Source organism: Taurulus bubalis, assembly GCF_910589615.1.
Source record: "Taurulus bubalis genome assembly, chromosome: 12".
NCBI classification, from domain to species: Eukaryota; Metazoa; Chordata; class Actinopteri; order Perciformes; family Cottidae; genus Taurulus; species Taurulus bubalis.
Window position 1 is genome coordinate 12,286,560 of NC_136600.1, and position 21,324 is coordinate 12,307,883.

Below are 21,324 nucleotides of genomic sequence, written 5' to 3' on the forward strand. Positions count from 1 at the left end.
CAACCCGAGAACCCGGTGGTGGACACCGGGGGTGAGGGAAGCCGTCAAACTGAAGAAGGAGGCCTTTCGGGCCTGGCTGGCCCAGGGGTCTCCTGAAGCAGCTGACCCGGACTGGGGACATCGTCGGGCGGTGGAAAGAGCACTTTGAGGAACTCCTAAACCCGGCCAACATGTCCCCCGGAGAGGGGGCAGCGCCGGAAGACTTTGGGGTGGTTTCTCCCATATCCCTGGCAGAGGTCGCTAAGGTAGTCAAAAAGCTCCTTGGTGGCAAGGCGCCAGGGGTGGATGAGATCCGCCCTGAGATGCTGAAAGCGCTGGACATTGTTGGGCTGTCTTGGTTGACACGCCTTTTCAGTGTCGCATGGGGGTCGGGAACAGTGCCCATGGACTGGCAGACCGGGGTGGTGGTTCCCATCTTCAAGAAGGGGGACCGGAGAGTGTGCTCAAACTATCGTGGCATCACACTGCTCAGCCTCCCGGGAAAAGCTTATGCCAGGGTGCTGGAAAGGAGGCTCCGACCGCTTGTCGAACCTCAGATTCAAGACGAGCAGTGCGGATTCCGTCCCGGTCGTGGAACAGTGGACCAGCTCTTTACCCTTGCAAGACTACTGGAGGGGTCCTGGGAGTTTGCCCAACCAGTCTACATGTGCTTTGTGGACTTGGAGAAGGCTTTCGACCGGGTCCCTCGGGGGTTTTTGTGGGGGGTGCTGCGGGAGTATGGGGTGCCGGACCCGTTGGCACGGGCTATCCGGTCTTTGTACGCCTGCAGTAGGAGCTGTGTTCGTATCCTCGGTAATAAGTCAGACACGTTCCCGGTGGGTGTTGGCCTCCGCCAGGGCTGCCCTTTATCACCGGTCCTGTTCGTGACCTTCATGGACAGGATATCTAGGCGCAGCCAGGGGGCGGAGAGGATCCGGTTCGGGAGTCTCGGGATCGCCTCTCTGCTGTTCGCGGATGATGTGGTCCTGTTTGTCTCCTCGGACTGTGACCTCCAGCATTCACTGGGGCGTTTTGCAGCCGAATGTGAAGCGGCAGGGATGAGAGCTAGCGCCTCCAAATCTGAGGCCATGGTGCTCTGCCGGAAACCAGTGGATTGCTCCCTCCAGGTGGGGACAAACTGCCTACCCCAAGCGAAGGAGTTCAAGTATCTCGGGGTCTTGTTCACGAGTGAGGGTAAGGTGGAGCGGGAGATCGACAGACGGATCGGTGCGGCTGCAGCAATAAAACAGGCGCTGTACCGGTCCGTCCTGGTGAAGAGGGAGCTGAGCCGGAAGGCGAAGCTCTCCATTTACTGGTCGGTCTATGTTCCAACCCTCACCTATGGTCACAAACTCTGGGTCGTGACCGAAAGAACGAGATCTCGAATACAAGCGGCCGAAATGAGCTTCGTCCGCAGGGTGGCCGGGCTCACCCTTAGAGATAGGGTAAGGAGCTCGGACATCAGGAGGGAGCTTGGAGTCGAGTCGCTGCTCCTTCGTGTCGAAAGGAGTCAGCTGAGGTGGTTCGGGCATCTAGTCAGGATGCCTCCTGGACGCCTCCCATTAGAGGTTTTCCAGGCACGTCCAACTGGTGGGAGACCCCGGGGAAGACCGAGGACACGCTGGAGGGATTATATCTCCCGGCTGGCCTTGGAACGCCTCGGGGTCCCCCAGAATGAGCTGGAAAGTGTTGCGGGTGAGAGGGAAGCCTGGGTCGGCCTGCTGAACCTGCTGCCACCGCGACCCGACCCCGGATAAGCGGCTGATAATGGATGGATGGATGGATGTATCCATCAGTGCTCCTTTCCACAAGCGGAATAGTTGTGTCTTTCCCATTTGCAGAGCAAAAGCTGTGTATTAACACCAGATTTGTTTTCAGCGCAGAGAACAGGCAAATAGATATTCGCTGAATGTGACAAAAAGGTCCATTTGATTAGAATCGCAGACTCCACCTTTAAGTGCAGCTGACCTTGAGTTGTAGTTTTTACAAACCAGTGATATTGTATGCTCATTTGGACACTATCACTGAGATAAAGATGAACTAGTTCAGTGTCAAATATACCATTTAATAGAAGAAGAAAAACATGAATAAAAAATTTAAAAACAAACATTTTAAGTACATCTTGATTATCGAATGATAAATATTGTATGATGGGCTGAAATGGAAGGCATCCAATTCACTATAATCAAGTCAAACTAGGATTTCAATGTACAGAGAAAAACACTAGCATTATGGGCAGATAAAAAAAAAATCATAAAAAAATAGCTAGCTTAGTGTTAACATAACCCACTACAGTATTCCCTTTCATTTGCTCCAAGTAAACCTAAATGTAAGCAGGTAACAAGCATCAACAACTACAGATAGCCACATTCTGTAACCACCTGTATGAACATTCACTCCGTGCATCATTCACTGCGAGCTAAACCCCTTGGTATAGTTTACTTTGTTGTAATAAGGCCTACTTTTATGACATTTCCTTTCAGCACCATCTGAATTCATTGCTTTTCGGTCTGGTTCTCGGTACCCAACCCTAGTCATGAGCTTGTTTGTGTAGAGAACTCACCTGGTGATTTGATTCTGTACCTGTGACCGTCTGGTTATTCTGCCTGTTATTCTGTCTATGCTGCCTCTGTTCACTTCTCAGCAACACATATTAAACTTCCCATCACATTCTTTCAAAAATAAGAGCCTAATTTTCACAAATGGCAAGTAACCAGCAGTGCCAGAATAAGCTATATTTCAGTAAAAGTAGCGATGCCAAGATTACATAATAATCAAAATCAATAAAGTCACTACAGGTTTCTCATTTAGGATTCAGAGTACAGTAAATACAGTAACTTAATTCCATTTTAAAGCTTGAAAACCAGTTAAAAATAATTAATAAATAAATAATGATTAATTATTGTCCAAATTAGCAAATAAACAGATGTACATTTGCATTTGACTTAACTGAATGAATATAAAATGGATGCACGTGCATTACATATTAAAAGCCTTTGAGTGAATGTTTTCAGCATGATGAGTAAGTTAAAACAGGCTTGGTGTGATTGTGCAATTTAACAAAAGGGCAAACTGGAAATTCCCACTCAGATTACACATGATACCAACCACACAAATATCCTGAATGCAAGGATCATCCAGAGATAGAAACTGTGAAATGTGGACATTAAGTGGCTGATAGAACAAACAAACAAAAAACACTTTGCCCCCAGAGATACAGGATGTTCACATCAGTTGGATTGACACTGCTGAGCAAATGTGTCATCATTTTATTAAACCGTCATTTCATTTTTTATTCCAGAAAAATTTCAAAAAGGGGGACTATAATTACGTTTTCAAAATATATAATCTCCTCCATCCCACACTTTAAAATGATCACTTCTATTGGTACATAAAGAGCAAAACTAGATATTAAACTGAATTTCTGTCACGCTTTGCAGATTGAAAGTAAAGAGCAGAAATACACCAAAATATATCTAAATTGTAGTTTTATATTGTAATAGCAAACCATAAACCCATCAGTCCATGAATGTGGGTGTCCGTCACACACACATGTGCATGATCCTCCCTTTCACCACAAACAAGCTGAACGTAAGGCACATTACCCGATAGAAAATCATAATGAACGGAAACAGTTTTTTTAAACATCAGCAGAGGATGAAATGGACAGGAGAATATAGAATCTAGTGCAAGTTATTATCAAATAAATACTCCCAGAAGTTTCCCAGAAGTTTGACAGAGGCCGTACGGGCTGAATTTGTGTAAATCATTAAAGTTTATCAATGGTATAAATATATGGATATGATTATAGTTCATGGTAACTGACAGCACAGAGCAGAGAGTGTTATCTAAGCTGTGGGGTGACTAGTGACTTCCTCCAGCAGTGGTTTGTAGTGTTCTGGGTCACCCATCTTCTATTAAGAGAAAAATTATGTCAGTAAAACTAATGTTTTTTTCAAAAGGTGCAGAAATACTGTGATTTTCAAAGCTCTCACCTCCTTTTCTCCCTTCCCACGGCACTTCAGAGCCTTGATCCCCATGACGGCAGAGCTGATGACGAGGCAGAGCTCCAGGACTGACAGGACGATCAGCAGAACATTCATGCTTCTCAAAAGTATCTGGTGGGACACAAGAAAACAGTGTTAACTTTAAAATATTTGTTCTTACTTGGCTCATATCATTCAAATGTGGCATCTTCATATTTGTATTCAAATTGGCTTTTATTTCGCGCTGCATCGTGTTCACAAAGGGAAAAAGAAATGGAGACCTCATCTCATAATTATGACTTACTATCTGGAGATTAGGGGAAAACATGCCTTTAATTACAAAATAACATATAAAGAATACACAAGTCTTACACATTAACTCTCCGGTAACGACGTGCAGGATACTTCTGCTTTATTTAACATCCATCTACTTATCAACATAACGGCATTGAGTCGTCAGGACTGATTGGTTGAATACTCCTGGAATATAATACCGCAAAAATAATAACAACATACATATTACTCACAAATAACAGTGACTGAAAACTAACATAACATTTTCCCATAGATATGAGAAAACAATCTCACAACTAAGAGATAGGTTATAATTACAAGGCCTTTTTAATTGATTTATGAATACAATGCACTACCATACATTTTCTATTACGATTGTGTTTTCTCTATGAAATGTATGTATTTTACATTACATAAATAAAAAGAAATAAGGCAATCACAATTTCCATGAGCCCAAGATTAAATTGCTTGTTTTGTCCGACCAAGAGTCAGAAAACCCCAAAATCTTAATAACGCAAAAAAGAGAAAAGCAGAAGCCCGCTCATATTTGCCATTTTCATTTGATAAACTACTTCAATAAATAATTAAAATCATTGGTGATTAATTTTGTATTAATTAATTCATCACTGGTTTATATTCATTAGTTAATTCTCTGTGAAGCTTCTTCATAATAACCTCGATATAAGTGTGTACATGGTTATCATGGATGGTAACTTTTAAGACAATGTGAAATAATAAAGCCCTCTGTTTTACACTCATCAGTTATATGTATTTTGATGGCTGGAAAGACATTTTTCACACTTACCAGAGCCAGTTCTTTGCCCTCCAAGCATTTCTCCTCCATGTACTTCTGCCCGGGAGATGCAGTGGAAGCTGTGGTTTGTTCATTGCGTGAACGGTAATAGTAGTAAGAATCATCATTGTTACACGTCCACCACAGCCTTATGGTTGCTATATTGATGCTGTAGAGTACGATAGCTGCAATGGAGAAAGCAACTCCTGCTAGATTCAGGATGACATTGACGATGACCTACAATGCAAGACACAAAACACAACAGGCAATTTGTTCTCATGAAGTTCAAAAAGCCACAGATTATCTCAGCCGCCACAGCTTGGTGGGCTGGTACTTATTTTGAGAAACCCCTGCAACTCGGCCAAAGTGCCATGGAGCAAGACACTGAACCTTTATTGTACCCACCAATGAAAATACATACTGTATACACAAGAGGCAATGAGGGTGTGTGCATCCTTGAGAGATATGGGACATCCATCATCTTTTCCAAGCAACGTTTTCCAGCTCTTCCTGGAGGACCCTGAGGTGTTCCCAGGCTGGATGACATACATAATACCTCCCCCCTTTGGGACAGGGACTCGCTCCCAAATAACACCTCCAGTCCTCCGGCAGAGAAACGTTACATATATGTAACGGATGTGTGTACAAAATTATCCTCCACTGTATTAAGACTACATGATGACAATCAAATAAAATAGTACTTTTAAAAGGCAGCATGAGGATGAACTACTCACCAGACATGGACTGGGGCACTTCTCGGACAAAATGCCAGCGATGCCAAACAACAAATTCTAGAGAGAGAAAAGACAAAAAAAATATGTAAGCGTTCACTCCTCCACACAAAAAGTTCATACGTGTCACTTTGACTGAGTGAACCGCATTTTGAGCAGCAAGAGGGAAACTAGGTAAACCTCATCACACCGCTCACACAGGCAGACCAGAGACAAAGCACCTGCTACGTATCACTGTCATCTCAGAGCTAAAAGTTTAAGATGTACAATAACGAAACACACTTGAGTTTAGGGCAGGGCGAAAAATCTAATAACTTATATTGGACCAAATACCTCAATATCATTTCTGAAACAATATTGCAGGGTTGACTAAATAATCGTCATAATGTGGATATAATAACTAAGTAAGTAAAAGCTAATAAAGGAACAGCAAGAACAGTCTGCTAAATTCAGAAAATTGCATCAATTTACTGTAATGTAGCCTTTAAAACCAGGAAAAGACAGCACTTATGTCATATTACGATATCCAAAACCCAAGACAATATCTAGTCTCATATAACAATCCATATTGATATGTTGCCCAGCGCTACTTGGCTTCAGGCAGAATTCTGTAAGGTCGTCAAAACATGGAACAATTAAAATATGCTTATCTGATGCCGATCAATTAGTGATTTTTTTTGTGGATTTCTTGTCATTTGAGACCTCAAAGTGAGTTCAAGGTGTGTATCCAGACTGTCCCAGATGACTGGCGTTATATGTTACATGCACGCACATCTTTAATATCTCCCCGCATTTGTACTTTTTACTTAATACTGTCAACCTGTCAACCAGCCTGGTCAATATATTGCACACTGCAGCAGAAATCTGAACATTTCTTCCACTGTTTCTGTTGTACATGTGCACCATCTTGCTTTTCACATTGTGTTTACTGTTATGCACCAAAACAAAATCCTTGTACGTGCACCCTAAAATTGGGAAAGCTGTTCAATGATCTCCTTGGAAATGACTGATCAGCCAAATTAAAGTTAACATAAACATAGACACAACATAAACAAACATAGCATCACTTTGGGAGAGACTTGGCAGGACAGGTGTACATTCTTTTTAAGGAAAACTTGGTTGTAATTTGGTGAGGACACAAAAGAACAAGTACAACATTCTCTTGCTTACCAATGCTCCGATCCACACTGGAAACATGGTTTCCCTCATCATCCAATAAGTGTCATAAGTACTGCAGAGAAGGATCAGTCCGAGGCTGATGTTGAGCAACCCAACCATAATGTGCAGAGCCTGCGGAGGAGGAAACATGGTATGAACGACACACACCTGTACAGTAAGACTGCAGTTACCAGGTGACGCTGTTCTAGTTATTGGAGAACAACCATGCTGTGCAGAACATACTGGTAACTGTTACTGGACCACCTTCTCTCTAAATGCAGGTATATAAACACAACGTCACTCACAGAAACTCTATTAAAAATAAATGACACGCTGAATTGAATTACTTTACGTAAACAAAATGTTTACTCAAAGTTTAAATCAGAATTGGGTGGGGAAAGAAAAAGTAGTAAATTAAAAATGTGTAAAAAAAATGCAATGTAGCATACAAGCTTTCAGGCAGAATTCAACGGAGCAATTTAAGACATAATTAAGGTTGCAACTCACCCCCAGTACTGACTGGGAATTTCTCTGGACCCTCTTCAGGTGCTGAGACACAGAGCAGCACACCGGGCTGTAGCAAAGGCCTTTGAGGATTTGGCACAGTGGAGGAAGAACACTTTGGGGGTCAGAGGTCATGGTGAACACAGTGACCCCCTCAGCCTTGGTCATGGTCACAGACATCCTGCAATTAAAAATTACCATTAAATTGATTCAACACCTCTTTGAAAAGAAAAGAAAAAACGTTCTTATGAAGGTAGAATGAGTGTTGCATGCCTGTTGTATTAGACTGCATTAGTTTGAGATAATAAGATGGCAAATGAGTGTGCAAACCACGTGCAGGATGTACATGATGATGAGTAATGTCTGTGCTTATAGGTGTAACTGGTTCGTTAAGGTCTGCAAGCATTATGTAGGTCAAGTGTATTTATTCACAGCTTTAATATGAAATCGTATATACTTTATGTTTCATGTTCAGCCACAGCCTTTTGGTAATTTTTTTTTTTTAAAAACTTGACTGCAATGAGTTAAATACGTCTTCCTTTCTCACGGACTGAAGTGCTGCTCGCACAGCGGCATTGTGCTCAGTGCTGCCACTTGTGGCCAGAGGTTGCATTGCACCGACAATTTACGGAAACACACATTTAGGGTTTCAATCATATTGAACTAGACCAATTGTAGTATTTTACAATACAAAAAGTAGTTTTTTTGTGGTAAAATACTACAATAGGTCTCACGCGAGTTCAATATGATCCCGAACATGTACTGTAGTAATATAAATGAGTTTCCAGCTTCCACTGAGCCCTGCAGTCCGTGGGCGAAGTTAAAAACTCCATCTTGGATTGATTAACACAAATCTCAACCCATTTCAATAAGTCGTATTTTGTATCGCTTAATACCCGCTTGGCATAAACGTTTTCTCCCCTGATAAGTTGCCAATAAGTTTCACTTTCCTCTGGTGAGTTCGAACTTAAAATACTCGTCAATTAACACGTTTGAGTCCTGGATGTCTTAAATATCTGGATTCACTTGCACAGCAGCACAGGGCCATATATACATAATAAAGAGTGTCCAACGTTGAATTCGGCTCGTTTACAAACTGAATCAAACATGAAAAAAGACGTACCTGTTTGTGTCTGTTAGAGTGGAAGAGAAACTCAAAACTATTGCACTCCACTTGACGAAGAGTGGCTGAAACAGGTTGTTGCGCAGTTATTGTTTGGAAGAGGAAGGAGAAGGACGAGAGCCAACCTGTTACCAGAAGTACCTCCCTCTGGCAACTGTAAACAAACTTAACCCTTTGCTGAACATAAAGATATACATGTACGTTGTGTTGATAATATGCAGCGCAGGAGCCAGGAACCAGTCGGGCTCCAGATGTGAGCCACATGTTTGGCTGACACGCTACTGAGAAACACACTTCTCAGTTGCTACTTTGCACCCAGAGACACAGGGTGTTCACGTCAGTTGGATTGACACTGCTGCTGAGCCAAGTGTCATCATTTTATTGAACTGATCATTTCCTTTTTTTATTCCAGAAACATAATTTCAAAAAGGGGGACTATAATTACCTTTTTTAAATATACAATCTCCTTCACCCCACACTTTATAATTATCGCTTCTATTTGTACATAAAGAGCAAAACTATATATTATACTGATACAATTTTTCCGCCATGCTTTTCAGATTTAATGTAAAGTACAGAGCAGAAATACACCAAAATATATGTAACACTCAATCGCTTTTTTAAAATATAGTTTTATATTGTAAAATAGAAAACAAGAAGCCCATCAGTCCATGCATGTGGGTGTCTGTCACACACATGTGAATGACCCTCCCTTTCACCACAAACAAGCTGAATGTAAGGCACATTACCCGATAGAAAATCATAATCAACGGAAACAGTTTTTTAAACATCAACAGAGGATGAAATGGACAGGAGCATATACAATCTAGTGCAAGTTATTATAAAAAATATACTCCCAGAAGTTTGGCAGAGGCCGTACGGGTTGAATTTGTGTAAATCATTAAAGTTACAGCACATAGAATCAATGGTATGAATATATGCAAATGATTATAGACAGCACACAGCAGAGAGTGTTATCTAAGCTGTGGGGTGACTAGTGACTTCCTCCAGCAGTGGTTTGTAGTGTTCTGGGTCACCCGTCTTCTATTAAAGAGAAAAATTATGTCAGTAAAACTAATGTTTTATTCAAAAGGTGCAGAAATACTGTGATTTTCAAAGCTCTCACCTCCTTTTCTCCCTTCCCACGGCTCTTCAGAGCCTTGATCCCCATGACGGCAGAGCTGATGACGAGGCAGAGCTCCAGGACTGACAGGACGATCAGCAGAACATTCATGCTTCTCAAAAGCATCTGGTGGGACACAAGAAAACAGTGTTAACTTTAAAATATTTGTTTTTACTTGGCTCATATCATTCAAATGTGGCATCTTCATATTTGTATTCAAATTGGCTTTTATTTCGCGCTGCATCGTGTTCACAAAGGGAAAAAGAAATGGAGACCTCATCTCATAATTATGACTTACTATCTGGAGATTAGGGGAAAACATGCCTTTAATTACAAAATAACATATAAAGAATACACAAGTCTTACACATTAACTCTCCGGTAACGACGTGCAGGATACTTCTGCTTTATTTAACATCCATCTACTTATCAACATAACGGCATTGAGTCGTCAGGACTGATTGGTTGAATACTCCTGGAATATAATACCGCAAAAATAATAACAACATACATATTACTCACAAATAACAGTGACTGAAAACTAACATAACATTTTCCCATAGATATGAGAAAACAATCTCACAACTAAGAGATAGGTTATAATTACAAGGCCTTTTTAATTGTTTTATGAATACAATGCACTACCATACATTTTCTATTACGATTGTGTTTTCTCTATGAAATGTATGTATTTTAGATTACATAAATAAAAAGAAATAAGGCAATCACAATTTCCATGAGCCCAAGATTAAATTGCTTGTTTTGTCCGACCAAGAGTCAGAAAACCCCAAAATCTTAATAACACAAAAAAGAGAAAAGCAGAAGCCCGCTCCTATTTGCCATTTTCATTTGATAAACTACTTCAATAAATAATTAAAATCATTGGTGATTAATTTTGTATTAATTAATTCATCACTGGTTTATATTCATTAGTTAATTCTCTGTGAAGCTTCTTCATAATAACCTCGGTATAAGTGTGTACATGGTTATCATGGATGGTAACTTTTAAGACAATGTGAAATAATAAAGCCCTCTGTTTTACACTCATCAGTTATATGTATTTTGATGGCTGGAAAGACATTTTTCACACTTACCAGAGCCAGTTCTTTGCCCTCCAAGCATTTCTCCTCCATGTACTTCTGCCCGGGAGATGCAGTGGAAGCTGTGGTTTGTTCATTGCGTGAACGGTAATAGTAGTAAGAATCCTCATTGTTACACATCCACCACAGCCTTATGGTTGCTATATTGATGCTGTAGAGTACGATAGCTGCAATGGAGAAAGCAACTCCTGCTAGATTCAGGATGACATTGACGATGACCTACAATGCAAGACACAAAACACAACAGGCAATTTGTTCTCATGAAGTTCAAAAAGCCGCAGATTATCTCAGCCTCCACAGCTTGGTGGGCTGGTACTTATTTTGAGAAACCCCTGCAACTCGGCCAAAGTGCCATGGAGCAAGACACTGAACCTTTATTGTACCCACCAATGAAAATACATACTGTATACACAAGAGGCAATGAGGGTGTGTGCATCCTTGAGAGATATGGAACATCCATCATCTTTTCCAAGCAACGTTTTCCAGCTCTTCCTGGAGGACCCTGAGGTGTTCCCAGGCTGGATGACATACATAATACCTCCCCCCTTTGGAACAGGGACTCGCTCCCAAATTCCACCTCCAGTCCTCCGGCAGAGAAACGTTACATATATGTAACGGATGTGTGTACAAAATTATCCTCCACTGTATTAAGACTACATGATGACAATCAAATAAAATAGTACTTTTAAAAGGCAGCATGAGGATGAACTACTCACCAGACATGGACTGGGGCACTTCTCGGACAAAATGCCAGTGATGCCAAACAACAAATTCTAGAGAGAGAAAAGACAAAAAAAATATGTAAGCGTTCACTCCTCCACACAAAAAGTTCATACGTGTCAGAGACAAAGCACCTGCTACGTATCACTGTCACACTTGAGTTTAGGGCAGGGCGAAAAATCTAATAACTTATATTGGACCAAATACCTCAATATCATTTCTGAAACAATATTGCAGGGTTGACTAAATAATCGTCATAATGTGGATATAATAACTAAGTAAGTAAAAGCTAATAAAGGAACAGCAAGAACAGTCTGCTAAATTCAGAAAATTGCATCAATTTACTGTAATGTAGCCTTTAAAACCAGGAAAAGACAGCACTTATGTCATATTACGATATCCAAAACCCAAGACAATATCTAGTCTCATATAACAATCCATATTGATATGTTGCCCAGCGCTACTTGGCTTCAGGCAGAATTCTGTAAGGTCGTCAAAACATGGAACAATTAAAATATGCTTATCTGATGCCGATCAATTAGTGATTTTTTTTGTGGATTTCTTGTCATTTGAGACCTCAAAGTGAGTTCAAGGTGTGTATCCAGACTGTCCCAGATGACTGGCGTTATATGTTACATGCACGCACATCTTTAATATCTCCCCGCATTTGTACTTTTTACTTAATACTGTCAACCTGTCAACCAGCCTGGTCAATATATTGCACACTGCAGCAGAAATCTGAACATTTCTTCCACTGTTTCTGTTGTACATGTGCACCATCTTGCTTTTCACATTGTGTTTACTGTTATGCACCAAAACAAAATCCTTGTACGTGCACCCTAAAATTGGGAAAGCTGTTCAATGATCTCCTTGGAAATGACTGATCAGCCAAATTAAAGTTAACATAAACATAGACACAACATAAACAAACATAGCATCACTTTGGGAGAGACTTGGCAGGACAGGTGTACATTCTTTTTAAGGAAAACTTGGTTGTAATTTGGTGAGGACACAAAAGAACAAGTACAACATTCTCTTGCTTACCAATGCTCCGATCCACACTGGAAACATGGTTTCCCTCATCATCCAATAAGTGTCATAAGTACTGCAGAGAAGGATCAGTCCGAGGCTGATGTTGAGCAACCCAACCATAATGTGCAGAGCCTGCGGAGGAGGAAACATGGTATGAACGACACACACCTGTACAGTAAGACTGCAGTTACCAGGTGACGCTGTTCTAGTTATTGGAGAACAACCATGCTGTGCAGAACATACTGGTAACTGTTACTGGACCACCTTCTCTCTAAATGCAGGTATATAAACACAACGTCACTCACAGAAACTCTATTAAAAATAAATGACACGCTGAATTGAATTACTTTACGTAAACAAAATGTTTACTCAAAGTTTAAATCAGAATTGGGTGGGGAAAGAAAAAGTAGTAAATTAAAAATGTGTAAAAAAAATGCAATGTAGCATACAAGCTTTCAGGCAGAATTCAACGGAGCAATTTAAGACATAATTAAGGTTGCAACTCACCCCCAGTACTGACTGGGAATTTCTCTGGACCCTCTTCAGGTGCTGAGACACAGAGCAGCACACCGGGCTGTAGCAAAGGCCTTTGAGGATTTGGCACAGTGGAGGAAGAACACTTTGGGGGTCAGAGGTCATGGTGAACACAGTGACCCCCTCAGCCTTGGTCATGGTCACAGACATCCTGCAATTAAAAATTACCATTAAATTGATTCAACACCTCTTTGAAAAGAAAAGAAAAAACGTTCTTATGAAGGTAGAATGAGTGTTGCATGCCTGTTGTATTAGACTGCATTAGTTTGAGATAATAAGATGGCAAATGAGTGTGCAAACCACGTGCAGGATGTACATGATGATGAGTAATGTCTGTGCTTATAGGTGTAACTGGTTCGTTAAGGTCTGCAAGCATTATGTAGGTCAAGTGTATTTATTCACAGCTTTAATATGAAATCGTATATACTTTATGTTTCATGTTCAGCCACAGCCTTTTGGTAATTTTTTTTTTTTAAAAACTTGACTGCAATGAGTTAAATACGTCTTCCTTTCTCACGGACTGAAGTGCTGCTCGCACAGCGGCATTGTGCTCAGTGCTGCCACTTGTGGCCAGAGGTTGCATTGCACCGACAATTTACGGAAACACACATTTAGGGTTTCAATCATATTGAACTAGACCAATTGTAGTATTTTACAATACAAAAAGTAGTTTTTTTGTGGTAAAATACTACAATAGGTCTCACGCGAGTTCAATATGATCCCGAACATGTACTGTAGTAATATAAATGAGTTTCCAGCTTCCACTGAGCCCTGCAGTCCGTGGGCGAAGTTAAAAACTCCATCTTGGATTGATTAACACAAATCTCAACCCATTTCAATAAGTCGTATTTTGTATCGCTTAATACCCGCTTGGCATAAACGTTTTCTCCCCTGATAAGTTGCCAATAAGTTTCACTTTCCTCTGGTGAGTTCGAACTTAAAATACTCGTCAATTAACACGTTTGAGTCCTGGATGTCTTAAATATCTGGATTCACTTGCACAGCAGCACAGGGCCATATATACATAATAAAGAGTGTCCAACGTTGAATTCGGCTCGTTTACAAACTGAATCAAACATGAAAAAAGACGTACCTGTTTGTGTCTGTTAGAGTGGAAGAGAAACTCAAAACTATTGCACTCCACTTGACGAAGAGTGGCTGAAACAGGTTGTTGCGCAGTTATTGTTTGGAAGAGGAAGGAGAAGGACGAGAGCCAACCTGTTACCAGAAGTACCTCCCTCTGGCAACTGTAAACAAACTTAACCCTTTGCTGAACATAAAGATATACATGTACGTTGTGTTGATAATATGCAGCGCAGGAGCCAGGAACCAGTCGGGCTCCAGATGTGAGCCACATGTTTGGCTGACACGCTACTGAGAAACACACTTCTCAGTTGCTACTTTGCACCCAGAGACACAGGGTGTTCACGTCAGTTGGATTGACACTGCTGCTGAGCCAAGTGTCATCATTTTATTGAACTGATCATTTCCTTTTTTTATTCCAGAAACATAATTTCAAAAAGGGGGACTATAATTACCTTTTTTAAATATACAATCTCCTTCACCCCACACTTTATAATTATCGCTTCTATTTGTACATAAAGAGCAAAACTATATATTATACTGATACAATTTTTCCGCCATGCTTTTCAGATTTAATGTAAAGTACAGAGCAGAAATACACCAAAATATATGTAACACTCAATCGCTTTTTTAAAATATAGTTTTATATTGTAAAATAGAAAACAAGAAGCCCATCAGTCCATGCATGTGGGTGTCTGTCACACACATGTGAATGACCCTCCCTTTCACCACAAACAAGCTGAATGTAAGGCACATTACCCGATAGAAAATCATAATCAACGGAAACAGTTTTTTAAACATCAACAGAGGATGAAATGGACAGGAGCATATACAATCTAGTGCAAGTTATTATAAAAAATATACTCCCAGAAGTTTGGCAGAGGCCGTACGGGTTGAATTTGTGTAAATCATTAAAGTTACAGCACATAGAATCAATGGTATGAATATATGCAAATGATTATAGACAGCACACAGCAGAGAGTGTTATCTAAGCTGTGGGGTGACTAGTGACTTCCTCCAGCAGTGGTTTGTAGTGTTCTGGGTCACCCGTCTTCTATTAAAGAGAAAAATTATGTCAGTAAAACTAATGTTTTATTCAAAAGGTGCAGAAATACTGTGATTTTCAAAGCTCTCACCTCCTTTTCTCCCTTCCCACGGCTCTTCAGAGCCTTGATCCCCATGACGGCAGAGCTGATGACGAGGCAGAGCTCCAGGACTGACAGGACGATCAGCAGAACATTCATGCTTCTCAAAAGCATCTGGTGGGACACAAGAAAACAGTGTTAACTTTAAAATATTTGTTTTTACTTGGCTCATATCATTCAAATGTGGCATCTTCATATTTGTATTCAAATTGGCTTTTATTTCGCGCTGCATCGTGTTCACAAAGGGAAAAAGAAATGGAGACCTCATCTCATAATTATGACTTACTATCTGGAGATTAGGGGAAAACATGCCTTTAATTACAAAATAACATATAAAGAATACACAAGTCTTACACATTAACTCTCCGGTAACGACGTGCAGGATACTTCTGCTTTATTTAACATCCATCTACTTATCAACATAACGGCATTGAGTCGTCAGGACTGATTGGTTGAATACTCCTGGAATATAATACCGCAAAAATAATAACAACATACATATTACTCACAAATAACAGTGACTGAAAACTAACATAACATTTTCCCATAGATATGAGAAAACAATCTCACAACTAAGAGATAGGTTATAATTACAAGGCCTTTTTAATTGTTTTATGAATACAATGCACTACCATACATTTTCTATTACGATTGTGTTTTCTCTATGAAATGTATGTATTTTAGATTACATAAATAAAAAGAAATAAGGCAATCACAATTTCCATGAGCCCAAGATTAAATTGCTTGTTTTGTCCGACCAAGAGTCAGAAAACCCCAAAATCTTAATAACACAAAAAAGAGAAAAGCAGAAGCCCGCTCCTATTTGCCATTTTCATTTGATAAACTACTTCAATAAATAATTAAAATCATTGGTGATTAATTTTGTATTAATTAATTCATCACTGGTTTATATTCATTAGTTAATTCTCTGTGAAGCTTCTTCATAATAACCTCGGTATAAGTGTGTACATGGTTATCATGGATGGTAACTTTTAAGACAATGTGAAATAATAAAGCCCTCTGTTTTACACTCATCAGTTATATGTATTTTGATGGCTGGAAAGACATTTTTCACACTTACCAGAGCCAGTTCTTTGCCCTCCAAGCATTTCTCCTCCATGTACTTCTGCCCGGGAGATGCAGTGGAAGCTGTGGTTTGTTCATTGCGTGAACGGTAATAGTAGTAAGAATCCTCATTGTTACACATCCACCACAGCCTTATGGTTGCTATATTGATGCTGTAGAGTACGATAGCTGCAATGGAGAAAGCAACTCCTGCTAGATTCAGGATGACATTGACGATGACCTACAATGCAAGACACAAAACACAACAGGCAATTTGTTCTCATGAAGTTCAAAAAGCCGCAGATTATCTCAGCCTCCACAGCTTGGTGGGCTGGTACTTATTTTGAGAAACCCCTGCAACTCGGCCAAAGTGCCATGGAGCAAGACACTGAACCTTTATTGTACCCACCAATGAAAATACATACTGTATACACAAGAGGCAATGAGGGTGTGTGCATCCTTGAGAGATATGGAACATCCATCATCTTTTCCAAGCAACGTTTTCCAGCTCTTCCTGGAGGACCCTGAGGTGTTCCCAGGCTGGATGACATACATAATACCTCCCCCCTTTGGAACAGGGACTCGCTCCCAAATTCCACCTCCAGTCCTCCGGCAGAGAAACGTTACATATATGTAACGGATGTGTGTACAAAATTATCCTCCACTGTATTAAGACTACATGATGACAATCAAATAAAATAGTACTTTTAAAAGGCAGCATGAGGATGAACTACTCACCAGACATGGACTGGGGCACTTCTCGGACAAAATGCCAGTGATGCCAAACAACAAATTCTAGAGAGAGAAAAGACAAAAAAAATATGTAAGCGTTCACTCCTCCACACAAAAAGTTCATACGTGTCAGAGACAAAGCACCTGCTACGTATCACTGTCACACTTGAGTTTAGGGCAGGGCGAAAAATCTAATAACTTATATTGGACCAAATACCTCAATATCATTTCTGAAACAATATTGCAGGGTTGACTAAATAATCGTCATAATGTGGATATAATAACTAAGTAAGTAAAAGCTAATAAAGGAACAGCAAGAACAGTCTGCTAAATTCAGAAAATTGCATCAATTTACTGTAATGTAGCCTTTAAAACCAGGAAAAGACAGCACTTATGTCATATTACGATATCCAAAACCCAAGACAATATCTAGTCTCATATCACAATCCATATTGATATGTTGCCCAGCGCTACTTTCTGCTTCAGGCAGAATTCTGTAAGGTCGTCAAAACATGGAACAATTAAAATATGCTTATCTGATGCCGATCAATTAGTGATTTTTTTTGTGGATTTCTTGTCATTTGACACCTCAAAGTGAGTTCAAGGTGTGTATCCAGACTGTCCCAGATGACTGGCGTTATATGTTACATGCACGCACATCTTTAATATCTCCCCACATTTGTACTTTTTACTTAATACTGTCAACCTGTCAACCAGCCTGGTCAATATATTGCACACTGCAGCAGAAATCTGAACATCTCTTCCACTGTTTCTGTTGTACATGTGCACCATCTTGCTTTTCACATTGTGTTTACTGTTATGCATCAAAACAAAATCCTTGTACGTGCACCCTAAAATTGGGAAAGCTGTTAAATGATCTCCTTGGAAACGACTGATCAGCCCAATTAAAGTTAACATAAACATAGACACAACATAAACAAACATAGCATCATACAACATTCTCTTGATTACCAATGCTCCGATCCACACTGGAAACATGGTTTCACTCATCATCCATGAAGAAGAGATACTGCAGAGAAGGATCAGTCCAAGGCCGATGTTGAGCAACCCAACCATAATGTGCAGAGCCTGCGGAGGAAGAAACATGGTATGAACGACACACACCTGTACGGTAAGACTGCAGTTACCAGGTGACGCTGTTCTAGTTATTGGAGAACAACCATGCTGTGCAGAACATACTGGTAACTGTTACTGGACCACCTTCTCTCTAAATGCAGGTATATAAACACAACGTCACTCACAGAAACTCTATTAAAAATAAATGACACGCTGAATTGAATTACTTTACGTAAACAAAATGTTTACTCAAAGTTTAAATCAGAATTGGGTGGGGAAAGAAAAAGTAGTAAATTAAAAATGTGTAAAAAAAATGCAATGTAGCATACAAGCTTTCAGGCAGAATTCAACGGAGCAATTTAAGACATAATTAAGTTTGCAACTCACCCCCAGTACTGACTGGGAATTTCTCTGGACCCTCTTCAGGTGCTGAGACACAGAGCAGCACACCGGGCTGTAGCAAAGGCCTTTGAGGATGTGGCACAGTGGAGGAAGAACACTTTGGGGGTCAGAGGTCATGGTGAACACAGTGACCCCCTCAGCCTTGGTCATGGTCACAGACATCCTGCAATTAAAAATTACCATTAAGTTGATTCAACACCTCTTTGAAAAGAAAAGAAAAAACGTTCTTATGAAGGTAGAATGAGTGTTGCATGCCTGTTGTATTAGACTGCATTAGTTTGAGATAATAAGATGGCAAATGAGTGTGCAAACCACGTGCAGGATGTACATGATGATGAGTAATGTCTGTGCTTATAGGTGTAACTGGTTCGTTAAGGTCTGCAAGCATTATGTAGGTCAAGTGTGTTTATTCACAGCTTTAATATGAAATCGTATATACTTTATGTTTCATGTTCAGCCACAGCCTTTTGGTAATTTTTTTTTTTTAAAACTTGACTGCAATGAGTTAAATACGTCTTCCTTTCTCACGGACTGAAGTGCTGCTCGCACAGCGGCATTGTGCTCAGTGCTGCCACTTGTGGCCAGAGGTTGCATTGCACCGACAATTTACGGAAACACACATTTAGGGTTTCAATCATATTGAACTAGACCAATTGTAGTATTTTACAATAACAAAAGTAGTTATTTTGTGGTAAAATACTACAATAGGTCTCACGCGAGTTCAATATGATCCCGAACATGTACTGTAGTAATATAAATGAGTTTCCAGCTTCCACTGAGCCCTGCAGTCCGTGGGCGAAGTTAAAAACTCCATCTTGGATTGATTAACACAAATCTCAACCCATTTCAATAAGTCGTATTTTGTATCGCTTAATACCCGCTTGGCATAAACGTTTTCTCCCCTGATAAGTTGCCAATAAGTTTCACTTTCCTCTGGTGAGTTCGAACTTAAAATACTCGTCAATTAACACGTTTGAGTCCTGGATGTCTTAAATATCTGGATTCACTTGCACAGCAGCACAGGGCCATATATACATAATAAAGAGTGTCCAACGTTGAATTCGGCTCGTTTACAAACTGAATCAAACATGAAAAAAGACGTACCTGTTTGTGTCTGGTAGAGTGGAAGAGAAACCCAAAACTATTGCACTCCACTTGACGAAGAGTGGCTGAAACAGGTTGTTGCGCAGTTATTGTTTGGAAGAGGAAGGAGACGAGCAGACAGATGTGGACGAGAGCCAACCTGTTACCAGAAGTACCTCCCTCTGGCAACTGTAAACAAACTTAACCCTTTGCTGAACATTCAGCTGAACAGAAAGATATACATGTACTTTGTGTTGATAATATGCAGCGCAGAAGCCACTCAGATAGCAAACTGACTACGTTCCGGATCCGCCCAGGAGGAATCATAGGCTCGATGGCTAGATGCACAGCGGGACGGATCCGGGTCAAAGATCCAGACCAGATCCGGCCAGTATTCAATTTGGACCCGTTTATAAAGCGGCTCATTTGGCCTGACAAACATATATATATGTTTGTCAGGCCTATATATATATATATATATATATATATATATATATATATATATATATATATATATATATATATATTATATATATATATATATATATATATATATATATATATATATATATATATATATATATATATATATATATCCTGGAGCTCCTGGCGCTGCCCTGGTCTGCTGCAGGTTGGACCACCTAATGGCGTGTTTGAGAATCTCTTCATATGTGGCCGCACGTGTAGGAGCACAGTCTTTGACGTCATCTGACTGAAGGACCTTTTCCCATGTATTCCTTTCCAGTTGATGCTATTCCCAACATCATCACTGAAGATGCGGGCGAGGATGTTCCATTTCACCTGTTTGGTATCATGTCCTCCGATAGTTGCCAGGGAGAAAATCTAAAATGGATCAAAAAAGTACTATTAATATCTGATACTTTACAGAATGTTTTAAAAAAACATTTCCATCAAACAGGGTATTATATAGTGTTAATTACATACAAATAAAAGATCAAATGACGATCAATTTGAATTAGATTTGCTTGAGATGCTTAATAAAACAAAAAACTCACCACACTCGTCTTCAGCAGAAAGTTGGAGGGATCTTTAATCCGTTGCTCAAAAAGGTTCACTTCCTCCACTGAGGTAAACAGAACCGGGTCTCCAGTCACTTCGACTTCTTGACCAGTTGAGTGTTGCTTACTGGTGAGATTGTCAACTTTGACAATCAATTGGTCGAGCTGCTGTTTCATCTTCTCCATTCAGCTCATCATATGAACTTGAGCAGCTGTCAAAAAACATTAGAATAAGGTAAAAAATAATTAATTGGACAACCGATTAAGACAGATTTCACTTAAAATATGGAAGCATCAAGCTTTATACAATTAGTAATGCAATCCTAATAATCATATTTGCTTGGATTCAATATGGAAGTGTGTATTGCATGTAATATATGTGGTATACAATTAACAATTGTTAACATTGTTAAAAAGGGAAATGATTAAAAGGTTACATTTGAATCCCATAGCTGTTATTGCTCACCACAACAGGCAACGGTGTCTGATCCACACCTTCCCCCTCGCCCAGTTGGTCTGTACCCCTGGCTTGTAGTGTTTGCTGTCCCGCTGGTGATGGCGTCCGTGGAAGAGGGAGACGGGGGGCAACGGTTGGAGGGGCAACTGTGGTTTGAACTCTGGATTTCTTTTTTGTTGGAGGAT

General features: G+C 40.1%; 3 protein-coding genes across 6 annotated transcripts; all 3 read right to left on the minus strand.

Moving 5' to 3' along the window:
• Positions 1–2,030: 2,030 nt before the first annotated feature.
• Positions 2,031–8,674, minus strand: LOC306745069 (uncharacterized protein). 2 transcript variants are annotated; one of them, XM_079227803.1, is made up of 7 exons: positions 8,569–8,674; positions 7,449–7,626; positions 6,954–7,073; positions 5,787–5,843; positions 5,065–5,289; positions 3,975–4,097; positions 2,031–3,890 (listed from the first exon to the last, which is right to left on the minus strand). In XM_079227803.1, exons 2-7 carry the CDS (start codon positions 7,623–7,625, stop codon positions 3,828–3,830), a joined length of 765 nt encoding a protein of 254 aa, XP_079083929.1. In that variant the 5' UTR covers position 7,626; positions 8,569–8,674; the 3' UTR covers positions 2,031–3,827. The 2 variants fall into 2 exon arrangements, with proteins under 2 accessions (XP_079083929.1, XP_079083928.1); XM_079227802.1 differs by having other exon boundaries at positions 2,031–3,893.
• A 335-nt stretch (positions 8,675–9,009) lies between these two features.
• On the minus strand, positions 9,010–14,263 carry LOC306744933 (uncharacterized protein). Of its 2 annotated transcripts, none has more exons than XM_079227638.1 (7): positions 14,170–14,263; positions 13,050–13,227; positions 12,555–12,674; positions 11,507–11,563; positions 10,785–11,009; positions 9,695–9,817; positions 9,010–9,609 (listed from the first exon to the last, which is right to left on the minus strand). In XM_079227638.1, exons 2-7 carry the CDS (start codon positions 13,224–13,226, stop codon positions 9,547–9,549), a joined length of 765 nt encoding a protein of 254 aa, XP_079083764.1. In that variant the 5' UTR covers position 13,227; positions 14,170–14,263; the 3' UTR covers positions 9,010–9,546. The 2 variants fall into 2 exon arrangements, with proteins under 2 accessions (XP_079083764.1, XP_079083763.1); XM_079227637.1 differs by having other exon boundaries at positions 9,010–9,612.
• A 347-nt stretch (positions 14,264–14,610) lies between these two features.
• Positions 14,611–19,779, minus strand: LOC306745416 (uncharacterized protein). 2 transcript variants are annotated; one of them, XM_079228202.1, is made up of 7 exons: positions 19,685–19,779; positions 18,566–18,743; positions 18,074–18,190; positions 17,108–17,164; positions 16,386–16,610; positions 15,296–15,418; positions 14,611–15,210 (listed from the first exon to the last, which is right to left on the minus strand). In XM_079228202.1, exons 2-7 carry the CDS (start codon positions 18,740–18,742, stop codon positions 15,148–15,150), a joined length of 762 nt encoding a protein of 253 aa, XP_079084328.1. In that variant the 5' UTR covers position 18,743; positions 19,685–19,779; the 3' UTR covers positions 14,611–15,147. The 2 variants fall into 2 exon arrangements, with proteins under 2 accessions (XP_079084328.1, XP_079084327.1); XM_079228201.1 differs by having other exon boundaries at positions 14,611–15,213.
• Between the last annotated feature and the right edge of the window lie 1,545 nt (positions 19,780–21,324).

Bases quoted from the DNA above. Each gene is read 5' to 3' on its own strand.
- LOC306745069 (XM_079227802.1), bottom strand. From the start codon at position 7,625: ATGTCTGTGACCATGACCAAGGCTGAGGGGGTCACTGTGTTCACCATG. The intron at 5,844-6,953 runs GTAAGCAAGAGA...TTCTCTCTCTAG, and splicing joins CAGTGTGGATCGGAGCATTG to AATTTGTTGTTTGGCATCGC. The intron at 5,290-5,786 runs GTGAGTAGTTCA...CTTGCATTGTAG, and splicing joins AGTGCCCCAGTCCATGTCTG to GTCATCGTCAATGTCATCCT.
- LOC306744933 (XM_079227637.1), bottom strand. From the start codon at position 13,226: ATGTCTGTGACCATGACCAAGGCTGAGGGGGTCACTGTGTTCACCATG. The intron at 11,010-11,506 runs GTGAGTAGTTCA...CTTGCATTGTAG, and splicing joins AGTGCCCCAGTCCATGTCTG to GTCATCGTCAATGTCATCCT. The intron at 9,613-9,694 runs GTGAGAGCTTTG...TCTCTTTAATAG, and splicing joins GTGGGAAGGGAGAAAAGGAG to AAGACGGGTGACCCAGAACA.
- LOC306745416 (XM_079228201.1), bottom strand. From the start codon at position 18,742: ATGTCTGTGACCATGACCAAGGCTGAGGGGGTCACTGTGTTCACCATG. The intron at 15,419-16,385 runs GTAAGTGTGAAA...GTGTCCCACCAG, and splicing joins AGGGCAAAGAACTGGCTCTG to ATGCTTTTGAGAAGCATGAA. The intron at 15,214-15,295 runs GTGAGAGCTTTG...TCTCTTTAATAG, and splicing joins GTGGGAAGGGAGAAAAGGAG to AAGACGGGTGACCCAGAACA.